Below are 13,600 nucleotides of genomic sequence, written 5' to 3' on the forward strand. Positions count from 1 at the left end.
CTCTCTAGCCCAGTCTGTCTTCCATTTTTTTGACTCCCCTAATCTTTCTGTCTAAATGTGGTGTCTCCCAGTTTTTTGTTTTTTGTTTTCAATTCTTTTTTCTGAAAGAGGCATGGTGGTTTGAAAGCCTGGGGCCTCTGGATCCATGGCAGTGAGTGACTGTAGGCCATGAACAGTCGTTCGTCCGGAAGTCATTCAGCATGTAGTTGGTCTGGGGACTCTGAACGCCACCTCTTAGGAATCTCAGTACTTCTGCTCCGTTCACCCCGAGTCATTTTGTCCTGATGAACCATTCTCTTCTTCAACAAGTGCACAAGCTTTAGAGGGGAGTTTTTACTCATTGCTGGGTAAAGGACCCTCCTACCTCCCAAGGGGGGGGTGGTTTCTGAGTGGATTCTCACTCCAGTGCAGGAATGGCTAACAGCTGGCCAGCCTGTGTGCTGTGCTCATCTGAGTGGTTAGCATTCAGTCTTTTCCTCCATTGCTGTCAACAACCCCAGACCATCCGGGCTGTGTCCGAGGCAGGTTACACTTCTGGTGTCGGACCAAGTTGGCTATATTAATCACCCCCCTGTCTTCATTTAGAAGCTAGGTCAAGTATGTGGATGGTAGCGTAGAAGTGGCTTTACTTTGTAAAATACTCACTTGGTGACAGCGTGCAGACTAACTGTGGCATGTTGCGAGCTCTGAGGGCTACCCGTGCATTCATACTACTACCCAGAAGCCATTGTTCACCCCTGTGCTCCCTGCTGCCCAGTCCAGTGGGGTACCAGTAAGTGAGGCATGGCTCCATGCCCTCCCACGTGGGTTCTTAACACCGAAGCCCAGGTATTGGCCGACCAACTGGCTCGATGCCCAGCATGTGCCCAGCAGGTTCTTGGGGCAGGGAGTTACTTTCTGTAACTCAGTGCTCACATTTGCTGTTCCAGTTTTGTTCTCACCTCCTTGAAGCAGCCTCCATCAGGTCAGCTGCCTTTCACTGTGAGACCCGTAAACCCCTGGCCTTGGAGTTGTCATACTCTCTTGGCTCTCATGCCGAGGGTTTGGGAGACTGAAAAACCATACTTCTGTAGTCCGGGCCACCTTCCCACTCCTCCTCCAGTGTCAGGTGTTCTCTGGAGCCAGGCAGGACACTGAGGCTACGATGACAGCCTGGATGGGTACGGAGGGGTTAGTAGGGCTGTGGGACCGAAAATGTGTATCCACCCATAAATGTCAGAGAAAAGTAGCTCTTTTAAGACGTTACCAAACACATGTAAAGAGCAGACGTTTCTAGTGCTGGGACTCGATAACAAACCGTTGATTTTTTTTGTCTGTCAGCTGATTGGTTAATGATGGTACAGGCTTATTTTTTTTTTTTTTTGGTTTTTTTTTTTTTTTTTTTGGTTTTTCGAGACAGGGTTTCTCTGTGTAGCTTTGCACCTTTCCTGGAGCTCACTTGGTAGCCCAGGCTGGCCTCGAACTCACAGAGATCCACCTGGCTCTGCCTCCCGAGTGCTGGGATTAAAGGCGTGCGCCACCACCGCCCGGCTTTTCTCTTTTCTTTTTTTTTTTTTTTTTTGGTAGTACAGGTTTTAAATGGGAAGAGCTGAGGACTTAGCATGGATTGGTAGAGTAGGGTGTGCATGTGTGTGTTGTGGTTCCTTCAGCCAGAATAGTTAATTGGAGCTCTGTGAAGAGTCTTCAGAGGACACCAGGACATCTTGTAACTTGGTGTACATTTCTATATTCAGAAGCATAGCTCCTTCTTTAAAACAAAACAAAACTGAAGAACAGTTTGAGTTCCCAGCAAAATTAAGAGGATGACACAGATTTCCCATGTGTCCCCTCTTATATTTTAACACCCCCCCAGAGTGTGGGGGGCAGGTGGGGGCCAATGACAGCTTTTTACTTTTCCAGTCTCAAGAAGAATGTCTTCTTAGGAAAATGCTGGGGATTTTCTGTTTAAGTCTTGTAGACGGCTACCTGAGCTTGCTCTGGTGAGAACGTTTCTGTACAACATGGGTTAGGAGGACCCTGATTTGAATGGTTGGGGCCAGAGGTATTTCAGGTTTTGAAGCATTACTTAGATTTGACTTGTTGAACATCCCTAAGCTGAGAATCCCCAGTCCGGTATGCATTCAGAAAGGGTTAGGATTAGGAATGGGGGGTATTCAGCATGAGCTTCTTTACAGTAGTGTGACTCACTTCTCTCCCTATATTAGGATTTTTTTAGTGTAATTTCATTTTAAAAGTAGCTCTGAATTCTTACTGAGATAGTGAAAGCTTTTCACCTGGAATACAGAGTTCCTTTTTCTCTCCTGCTGAGTTATCCACACAGTTGGAGTGCAGTTCTAATTCAGCACCCACGTCCATTCTGTCTGATAAGAATCCAGTTGATTCCCATTGCTGGTGAATATCAATTCTCAGCGTGTTTTCTTCATGGTGAGGGAGCAGGGTGGTGTTGCCATGGCTGACTGAAAAGGGAAGGCAGCGTAGTGCACTATTGTGGTAGTGCTGATATTGGCACTGGGCTCTAGACTAGGGCTTCTGGTCGCTTTAGTTTTTCAAAAGCACATATTAGTAACTGAAGAGGGGAGAAGGTGACCTGGGCCTTGTCACAATTTGCCACGGTACAGTGACATTCTCTGGCCATATAGAAAGAAGCTAGGCTAGATTGTCTAATACTCAGCTGGGACCAGACCCAACTTTTTAGTAAGGTCTTTTTGCAAAAAGAAAAAGTGTGTGTGTCCAGAAGAAGGCATCGGAACCTCAGGAGCTAAAGTTACAGGCAATTGTGAGTCATCTGGCATGTGTATCAGGGTCCAAACCTGGGTCCTCTGCAAGAGCAATATGTGCTCTTAACTGCTGAACTGTCTCCAGCCCCGCTAAAGTCTTTAAAATACAGACCTGAAGATGTCGGAAACCATACCTATATCTGTGGCTTATAGGGAAATGAGTAGATACAGGGAATTTAGCAACAGTGAAAAAAAGTGAATTAGGGAAGATAAAAATTTTAAAGTGGACTTTTCGGAATAGTTGCTTAGTTGGAATACATATTGACTTGCAATGCAAAATCCAAGAGATGTAGGACAAAGTTGTTGGATTCTTCTTGTTTGCTTTCGTGTTTAGCAACAGGCCCTACAGGGCTGTCGTTTTTAATAAGTTTTGAATTAAAGCCAATTCTGTAATAGCAGTCACAATCTGCAGTTTAGTTGCCGACCTTGTTTTAGATTCAGAAGCATAATGACTTTGGTTTTCTGTGTGTGTGCAAGTGTATGGGTGTACACGCGCCTGTGTGCATGCCGAGGCCAGAGGTCGGTGTCAGATGTCTTCCTCTAGCCACCTCATTTTCTGAGACCATCTTCTCACCGAGCTCTGACTCCTCATTAGGCTAGACTGGCTGGCCGGCAGCCCGGGATCTGAACCTGGTCCTTACGCTTTCACAGCAAACACTTATCACCAAGCCGTCCGTCTCCGTCGGCCCCACGACTTTGGTTTTCTTTTACTTAGAAACGTATCTGCAGCACGCTCACTGTAAATGACAGGAAACAAAAGTTATATACCAATTCCCATTGTAAAAACTGCTTTGGAAGAACTGAGGTAGAAGGGGCGGGACTGTTGGAGAGGAAGGAGACCAGCAGGGCGGGGCATTTCAGCAGGAGGCTGAATAAGAAAACAACGCAATGACATGTGTATGGAAACCGCCATAGTGGAACTCTTACTCTGTCTGATGACTCAATAATCATTCAGATTTGAAATGAAAACACCGACGGACCGGCGCTCAGAAGGTGGCGTAAGTGAAAACTTGTGCAAGTCGTTGTGCTTTCTGGTTGAGATATCTGCTGAGAGCATCTCTGTCTGCTTTCAGATTAACTTGCGCCTCATCTTGGTGAGCGGGAAGACGAAGGAGTTCCTCTTCTCCCCGAACGACTCCGCCTCCGACATCGCCAAGCATGTCTACGACAACTGGCCCATGGGTGAGTGCTGGCTGCTCGGTCCTTCCTCCCCACCTGCTCCACACTCTTGGAGGAAGTGCTGAGACCTGGGCCGACTTACTGGGCTCACTGCCCGAGATCGGGCCTTCCTCACACAAAGCAGATGGGGCGAGCAATGCAGAGGCTGTGTTTGCCTTGGTGACGGTGGAGTTTGCCGGTGCGCATGCACTCCATGGGAACAGACCTTCAGAGCAAACACTGAAGGAGAGAGACCAGCCTTACCACACAGCAGGCCCCGTGGCCCCCCTGCGGCTCCCCTGCATGGGGGCCGCCCATAGAAAATGAAGCCCGGAACAGGCTTGACCTGCACTTCATGGTGCATAAGTTCCGTGAACAAGGTCCAGGAGAGTGAAGTCTCTGCGTGGTACTTTCAGCTACTCCCCAGTGAACACTTTGGGGGAGTCTATGTGGGAGCTCCCCCAACCCCTCTGCCTCCCTATCTAGTGAGACTCTGCCTTGCTTTAAGTTAGTCCTTAGTTTTCCCTTCACGATTTCCACGGCATGTGCCATCTGGTAATACTGCTTTGCCCATCTCATTAACTGTTTCCAGTATAAAGGATTGAACCCAGGGCCTTGTGCACGCTAGGCAAGTACTCTATTACTTAAGCTGTATCCCTTGCTCCCTGTTTTAGAAAGTCTTGCTAAATTATTGCCCAGGCTGCCCTCAAATTTGCAGTCCTCCTGCCTTAATCTCCCCAGTACCTGGGATTACAAGCCTGTGCCACCGTGCCGGCTCTGTACAGTACATTTAGCAAAATCAGTTCTAACCTCCGTTCTGTGTGGATTCAAGTTACTGTCACTTGTGTGTATAGCACAGGAGTGCTTGGCCAGACTTACTCTGTAAGCAGTGGTTTTAAAGGCAGTGCATGCAAGTCCTTCATGCTGGAGCAGAGTGCTCACTTGATCTTATCTAGAAGAGACAGTGCAGTCAGAATTCCCAGGAGAAGAGGGGGCCTGCTGGGGGGGGCGGGCAGGCATGGCACAGGGGCCTGGGAATGAGAAGAGTGACTCTGTGCTGGAGTTGCTGAGGCAAGGGGATATTGTGAAGTGCGTGCACACACGTTGTTCTGAACACCCAACAAAACCAAACCACGGCAGAGACTAGCCTCCCTTCTCTTCCACCCCTCGCTCTCAGAGTAGTCTAGACTGTTTGTTTGCTGTCCATTGTCTCCTCCTGGAAGCAGAACCTAGGATTTTGAGAAAGGTGAACAGGAATTCTCAAATCTTACCTAAATGCAGAGCTCCGTTCTTGCAGCAGCAAGCTGAGGGTTGCTGCTGCCGTGGGAGCACAGCCTGCCTGCACAGCAGTCTGTGAGCTGAGGTTTCCAGATGGTGGCCGCAGTAGCTGCTGGGCCACCCATACCACAGCTGGTAGCAGTTTGTCAGTGGGCCTGAGAAGGACGGGACAGTGCACCCCGGCACTGACATACTGAGCTAAGGAAGTCTTTGCGGAGCTTGTCACTGCCCTGGAGTGTGCATCTCCACAAGTCCAAGCACTGGGACACATAGTGCTCTGCTAACTACTGAGAACGGAAGTGATCTTCAAATGACAGACTAGATTTCCCCAGCCCGCTGTTTCACGGCAGCCTACAGTCCTTGCAGCTCTGCTGCTTCTGAGGAGGGTGGAAGGAGCCAGGGCTGCAGTGCCTGGGCGGTGGAGGCTCTGGCCACACCCTGGAGGCCTCTGGTGTGTGACCTGCACAGCCCTGCTGTGTTTTTGGGGCCCTAACCAGTTCCGTTTCTTTCAGACTGGGAAGAAGAACAGGTGAGCAGCCCAAACATCCTGCGCCTTATTTATCAAGGCAGATTTCTACACGGAAACGTCACGTTAGGAGGTAATTGACGTCCTCTCTTGCCAGTCCTAGGCCTTTGTTTGTTTTAAATGGCAGTGCCTTTGTGCTTACTGAAAAGCAGACTGAGACTCGTAGGTCCCCTGCTGGGGGTGTGCCCTCTCCCTGTGAGATAAGCCCCACCCCAGTGTCCAGCCCTACTGTGTTACGGGTAGGTTTCATTGTGCTGCCGGATGATGTAGTCTAGATGTGATGCTTGCTCCTAAGTGAAACCCCCCACAGACTAGGGCACGCTTACCACAGCAGGTTTCCTCGTGAACTGCAAAGTTGCTCATTGTGTGGGGATAAAGCAGATAGCTGCTGTGGACGCATAGCGTATCCTCACTCCAGCATAGTCACCTTGTCCTCTACAGCTAAGGTGAGGTCTGCAGTCCGCTCTTCCTCAGGCCGACTGTATCCTTCGGTTACTGTGTGTGTGTTGAGCTTTCTTCTGCTCTGCACTGCTACACGCTCGCCAGCGTTGAATAGGATCGGATGCTCACCCCTCTTCAGGCTGCTCTGTTAGTGGGACAACAGAGGTCACTGTAAATAGACTTGAGTTGAGGGTTAGAGCTGGTGACCTCAGTGACTGACAGGTCACATTAGCGGGCTACTTCAGAGTCTAGACTCACATGTAGCCTAGGCTGTGGCAGTGTTAGATCTGGTCTAAAAACTACTCTAGTCTACAAGAAGTAACTGCCATTTGGAGGTAGAATTTATTTGGCTTGCTTCTCTGTTTGTAGTTTTGCCTATTTAGATGAAGCCCCTGGTAATGTGGAAGCTGACTGTGAGCCTCCTGGATGTTTTGTGCATATATTAATGATGGAGCCATCTTTTTTTTTTAATTTCTATCGTTTAAACAAGATCTTGAATTAAAATTAATAAATAAACAGCCAGGCAGTGGTGGCACATGCCTGTATTTCCAGGACTCACCCACTCAGGAGGCAGAGGCAGGCGGATCTCTGTGAGTTTGAGGCCAGCCTGGTCTACAGAGCGAGATCCAGGACAGCCACAGCTATTACACAAAGAAACTCTGTCTTGAAAAAATAAAAAATAAAAAGAACCAGCTAATTGTTGGTTGGATTTGCTCTTTTGACTATGAATGAGTGAGTCTCCATCTCCCTCTGAACACTGGTCTATTGAGCAGTGCCCACCAGCCCTGATGCCCCAGTGTCAGATTAAAGGCCACAGGGTTTGTGTTAAAGTCAAGATGCTTCATTCATTCTCGTTAAATTACAGAGGTTTTAAAACTTTTTTAAAAAAATTGTCGTAGAATTGTCTGCAGAATGACTCATCTCATTATGACAATCATGTGTCTGTCAGTCTTTTTAGAAGAAAATTAAAGGACTTAAAGCTTTCATGGTTCAGACAGGTGGTGTGGAGTACAATGGCCCTTGGTTGGCCAGTGCCACCTGGGACTCAGTTAGACTGGGTACTAGCACCCCACAGTCCAGTGCTGCCGGGTGCCTGGTTGATCCACATGCTACCACCCCACAGTCCAGTGCTCCTGGGTGCCACAAGCTACCGCCCCACAGTCCGCCTTCCAGACTGCAGGTTTTCTTTTTGGTCTCTGTGTTAAGGAGATGGCACACGCATTAGCAGGTGTTTCCAGTGTTTGCATGTCTGCTCTGAAGGGGTGGGCTTGCTCAGAAACCTCTGAAGTAGCCTTAGGACCTACAGCTACGGATCAAAGGCAGAGACACTTGTGGGTTCCTAATAGAATAAAAATATTTGACAACAGTATTTTAACTTTTTTACTTTATTACCACGAGGGACAAAGCACAGGTATGTAGGACAGGAAAACTTCATGGAGTCAGTTCTCTTCTCCAGCTTTACCTGGGGTTCAGGCTTCTTCCTGAGGTACCTCTGCCTGCTGAGCCCTCTCACCAGCTCAGAAAAAAAGAATGGCCCAGGATGGGAACAAGTGGAGCCCTTGTGTTGGAGCTGGGGAGGGAAAGTAGTGAGGATGCAGACAGGTGGGTGGCCTTCCGCCTCTGCCACTGTGGGGCTGCAGACAAGCAGGAGGGCTGGGCCTGCTCACCCTTCCCCTCTCCCACCCCCTTCAAGACCTGGCCTCACTGTGTTGTGCAGCTTGGCCTTGCACTGTTGGGCTCCAGCAACCCTCCCGCCTCAGTCCCTTGAGTAGTCAGACTACAGGTCATACACTGCAGCTGGATCTGTCGATCCGGGAGATTCTGTGGTTCGGTCAGTTTCAAGTCCTCGGGTCTCTTTAAACATTGTTGAATCCCATTTTGAGTTGTAGCCTTGTTAGTCAGGAGAGGCGCAGTGACAGCTCCACTGGAGAGAATGATGGTCCGCTGACACTGTGACATTCAGTGGGGTCCAGAGAGAGTGGGCGTAACCCAGAGCGCTCACCTCCACTCTCGTCCACTTACGTACTGCGTGTGGCTAGGAGTGCGCCCAGGGCCCGGCCGACATGCTGGGCAGCTCCTCTGCCTCCGAGTCAGCAGCCCCGCTCCAGCCGGACCCTCACCTACAGTGCAGCTGACACTCACCTACAGTGCAGCTGACCCTCACCTACATACAGTGCAGCTGACCCTCACCTACAGTGCAGCTGACACTCACCTACAGTGCAGCCGGACCCTCACCTACAGTGCAGCTGACCCTCACCTACAGTGCAGCTGACCCTCACCTACAGTGCAGCTGACCCTCACCTACAGTGCAGCCGGACACTCACCTACAGTGCAGCCGGACACTCACCTACATACAGTGCAGCCTGACCCTCACCTACAGTGCAGCTGACCCTCACCTACAGTGCAGCTGACCCTCACCTACAGTGCAGCTGACCCTCACCTACAGTGCAGCTGACCCTCACCTACATACAGTGCAGCTGACCCTCACCTACATATAGTACAGCCTGACCCTCACCTACAGTGCAGCCTGACACTCACCTACAGTGCAGCTGACCCTCACCTATATACAGTGCAGCCTGACCCTCACCTACATACAGTGCAGCTGACCCTCACCTACAGTGCAGCTGACCCTCACCTACAGTGCAGCTGACCCTCACCTACATACAGTGCAGCTGACCCTCACCTACAGTGCAGCTGACACTCACCTACAGTGCAGCTGACCCTCACCTACAGTGCAGCTGACCCTCACCTACAGTGCAGCCGGACACTCACCTACATACAGTGCAGCTGACCCTCACCTACAGTGCAGCTGACCCTCACCTACAGTGCAGCTGACCCTCACCTACAGTGCAGCCTGACCCTCACCTACAGTGCAGCTGACCCTCACCTACAGTGCAGCTGACCCTCACCTACAGTGCAGCCTGACCCTCACCTACAGTGCAGCTGACCCTCACCTACAGTGCAGCTGACCCTCACCTACAGTGCAGCCTGACCCTCACCTACATACAGTGCAGCTGACCCTCACCTACAGTGCAGCTGACCCTCACCTACATACAGTGCAGCTGACCCTCACCTACAGTGCAGCTGACCCTCACCTACATACAGTGCAGCCTGACCCTCACCTACAGTGCAGCTGACCCTCACCTACAGTGCAGCCTGACCCTCACCTACAGTGCAGCCTGACCCTCACCTACAGTGCAGCCTGACCCTCACCTACAGTGCAGCTGACCCTCACCTACAGTGCAGCTGACCCTCACCTACATACAGTGTAGCTGACCCTCACCTACATATAGTACAGCCTGACCCTCACCTACAGTGCAGCCTGACCCTCACCTACATACAGTGCAGCTGACCCTCACCTACAGTGCAGCTGACCCTCACCTACAGTGCAGCCTGACCCTCACCTACAGTGCAGCTGACCCTCACCTACAGTGCAGCTGACCCTCACCTACATACAGTGCAGCTGACCCTCACCTACAGTGCAGCTGACCCTCACCTACATACAGTGCAGCTGACCCTCACCTACAGTGCAGCTGACCCTCACCTACATACAGTGCAGCCTGACCCTCACCTACAGTGCAGCTGACCCTCACCTACAGTGCAGCCTGACCCTCACCTACAGTGCAGCCTGACCCTCACCTACAGTGCAGCCTGACCCTCACCTACAGTGCAGCTGACCCTCACCTACAGTGCAGCTGACCCTCACCTACATACAGTGTAGCTGACCCTCACCTACATATAGTACAGCCTGACCCTCACCTACAGTGCAGCCTGACCCTCACCTACATACAGTGCAGCTGACCCTCACCTACAGTGCAGCTGACCCTCACCTACAGTGCAGCCTGACCCTCACCTACAGTGCAGCTGACCCTCACCTACAGTGCAGCTGACCCTCACCTACATATAGTACAGCCTGACCCTCACCTACAGTGCAGCCTGACCCTCACCTACATACAGTGCAGCTGACCCTCACCTACAGTGCAGCTGACCCTCACCTACAGTGCAGCCTGACCCTCACCTACAGTGCAGCTGACCCTCACCTACATACAGTGCAGCTGACCCTCACCTACAGTGCAGCTGACCCTCACCTACAGTGCAGCTGACCCTCACCTACAGTGCAGCTGACCCTCACCTACAGTGCAGCTGACCCTCACCTACAGTGCAGCCTGACCCTCACCTACATACAGTGCAGCTGACCCTCACCTACAGTGCAGCTGACCCTCACCTACATACAGTGCAGCTGACCCTCACCTACAGTGCAGCTGACCCTCACCTACATACAGTGCAGCCTGACCCTCACCTACAGTGCAGCTGACCCTCACCTACAGTGCAGCCTGACCCTCACCTACAGTGCAGCTGACCCTCACCTACAGTGCAGCTGACCCTCACCTACATACAGTGCAGCTGACCCTCACCTACAGTGCAGCTGACACTCACCTACAGTGCAGCTGACCCTCACCTACATACAGTGCAGCTGACCCTCACCTACATACAGTGCAGCTGACCCTCACCTACAGTGCAGCTGACCCTCACCTACAGTACAGCTGACCCTCACCTACAGTGCAGCTGACCCTCACCTACAGTGCAGCTGACCCTCACCTACAGTGCAGCTGACCCTCACCTACAGTGCAGCCTGACCCTCACCTACATACAGTGCAGCTGACACTCACCTACAGTGCAGCCTTGCCACCATTGTGGCTTCGGAGCTCCAGGGACAGGCCAAGTCCTGTCTTCTGGGTGCCGCCCAGTGTGTAGGAAAGTCTTCCATGGAGGAGGGCACTCCAGTTTCCGGCTTCTCCTTCACCTGCTGCTGCCGGCAGCCATGCCCTGCTGTTGGCTGGATCGGGTGCAGAAGAGAAGTGGCAGCCCCGCCTGCTAGAAGTGTGCTGCTGCAGCCCTCCGGGGTGTCCCTGCTGCTGTGAGCCCTGATGATGTCATCGACAGCCAGCAGCCAGGAGATCGCACAGCATGGCTGGAAAAGCAGGGCACATTTTATAGAGAGCTGTGCTTTCCCTCAGATCCAACGGCACAGCTAGGAGAGCCCTGGAACTGTGCACTTCCCTGTGGGAGGGAATGTCTCCTTGTGGAGCAGCCACAGCCTGAAGCCATTCAGAGCCCGGCAGGCTTTAAGTGCTTTCAGCCTTGGCTAGTGATTTTACAGAAGGATGTGTGTGTAACAGATTGTCTCTTCCTTTTCACACAGCATTAAAACTTCCTTTTGGCAAAACAACAGTGATGCATTTGGTGGCCAGAGAGACCCTGCCAGAGCCCAACTCACAAGGTAAGCCTTCCCTGGCAGGCCCTCATTTGAGCCGTCAAGACGGACATTCATAGCTGCCTCCATGTAGACATTTTCTGAAAAGGAAATGCAGTACGTGAATTGAACTTATAGAGCAAGGAACCAGGTGGTTCTTGAAACATGCCAAGGTTAGATTCCTTATTTATAGGGTTGTCATTTTTGTAAAGCAAGCTTTGAGCAAAACTCAGGCTCTTCTGACCATGCCTCTGCGTTTGCCTCTCCACCCAAGACTCGGTGTGGCTGAACCAGGCTGCCTTTGTTTCCCCAGGTCAGAGGAATCGGGAGAAGACTGGAGAGAGCAACTGCTGCGTGATCCTGTGACACGTCGCCGCACGTGCTGCAGTCTGTTGATGCTGCTGGGACAGAGGACTTCAACAGCACCCACACCTGCAGGACAGCCACGCCTGCACACCATGGGGCTGAATTACTCGGGAACTCTGTCATCTCTTCTTAGAAAGTAAAAAGAACCGAGAAGACTCTCACCTGGTCCTTTATTCCTGTCTCTCTTGTCTGTGTTGAGCTCTCGGAAATGCACAGTGGTCTCCAAGGGAAGTCACCTTGCTGCCACGAGGACTCATCCCCAGAAGTCAGAAATCAAGTGTTCCAAGTACAGTTTGCACTACAAAAAGACAAAAGATCATCGTTATTTTCCTCATCAGCAGAATCTGCCAGCGCCTGTGGTGCCCAGAAACACTCCTGTGACAGCCCACACTGGAGGACACTCAGTGCCACTCAAGTTCACCACCAGGCCAGTCGCACGGAGGAAATGGGAAGGGATCTAAAATGCTGGGTGAATTCTACCAAAGTCAGCCACCGTGGTCGGCTGTCCTCACAGGATATCAAACTGGGCGTGACTGTCCTCGCTGCAGCAAAGGAAAAGCCATGCCTGCTGCCCACAGCACTGCAGAGGGAACCTCTGCTGCCTCAGCCCTGACGCCTCCTGGCAGGGAGCTCATCCAGACAGCACAGAGGGCAGGCAGCAGTTCGACCCTAGCCTTAACGTAGAGAGCCAGTCGCTCGGGGCGTCACTGTGCAGAAGCAAGCGGTAGGAAGCCTCAGCAGCAGATCCGATTGTGTATTTGAATATCAGAAAATTGAAAACTTCCACCACTGTCACTCATCATAACCACGCCCTGCATTATGCTTACTCACTAGGACAGAGGAATCCTTTTAAAAAGTCTCCAGATACTAATTTTGTTACTTTATGTAGTTTGCATTTGGAATCAGTGCTTGCAATTGTATTAAAATCACAAGCTGGTTTTTAAGGCATACATGATTAGTAGCACCACTCTTATTTTTACCAGTAATTTAAAGATTGATATGCTATAAATAAACAATTTGCACAGCACTAAAGCATGAGCTAATTTCATCTAAACCTGTAAAAAAAAGATTTTATATTTTTTTCACTGGGAAGAAATCTTCCTGGATGAAATTACAAATATGTGTAGATTATATTTAATAAAAAGACATAAAATATCTAACTTTAGAACACAAATAGATTGGCGTGTAGCATATAGACAGTATTCCATATCAATAACTTTATGCAGCCTTTTTAAAGATGAAGTTGCAGACTGCTCTGGGTTCTGTATCTGCTGAGGGTTCTTCGCTCTCAGCAACATTCAATGTCAATGGTCTCAATGGTCATCTTTGTTTAAATGCAATCAGGTTACTTTATTCATTGTTAATGCGTTGATGAAGAGGCTTTATATGCAGTAGATCTACGAAAATATTGTTCATACTGATCAGAATTAAATTTGTATAGAGCAGAGTTTTAAAATGAATGTAAATAGCACTAAACCTTTTCTTTCTGCAGCCTGTACTTAATAGATTCCTTCTGTAAACTAAATAAAAAAATTGTAGTGCATTCATTTTGTTGGTGATTTAAAGGTCAGTAATTGTTTAAGCATTGTTTCGTCTATTTTACAGTTAATCTTCTGCTCCCCTGGGTCTTTAAAGTTGGCTCACTCACCACTCGGTGGCTGCTTAGGAATGTCCCGGTGAATTCCCGTTTACCTGGTTAGTGTGGGAGGCGCGGCAGCTGGGGTTCTGTCTGGTCATCACTAAAATGCAACATTCAGAAGATGTCAGACATCCATGTGCTGTGTAGGCATGGACTAGAGA

General features: G+C 50.2%; 1 protein-coding gene across 1 annotated transcript in view; it reads left to right on the plus strand.

The window, feature by feature from the left end:
* The window catches only part of Ubl3 (ubiquitin like 3), a 53,567-nt gene extending 40,224 nt beyond the window's left edge, over positions 1 to 13,343 (plus strand). The window contains exons 2-5 of the mRNA XM_006979617.2: positions 3,851 to 3,959; positions 5,726 to 5,812; positions 11,384 to 11,461; positions 11,748 to 13,343. Of these exons, the coding sequence (XP_006979679.1) occupies positions 3,851 to 3,959; positions 5,726 to 5,812; positions 11,384 to 11,461; positions 11,748 to 11,800 (327 nt within the window). The 3' untranslated portion in view covers positions 11,801 to 13,343. The remainder of the gene's footprint in view (positions 1 to 3,850; positions 3,960 to 5,725; positions 5,813 to 11,383; positions 11,462 to 11,747) is intronic.
* The last annotated feature ends 257 nt before the right edge of the window (positions 13,344 to 13,600 follow it).

Source organism: Peromyscus maniculatus, chromosome 23 (assembly GCF_049852395.1).
Source record: "Peromyscus maniculatus bairdii isolate BWxNUB_F1_BW_parent chromosome 23, HU_Pman_BW_mat_3.1, whole genome shotgun sequence".
NCBI classification, from domain to species: domain Eukaryota; kingdom Metazoa; phylum Chordata; class Mammalia; order Rodentia; family Cricetidae; genus Peromyscus; species Peromyscus maniculatus.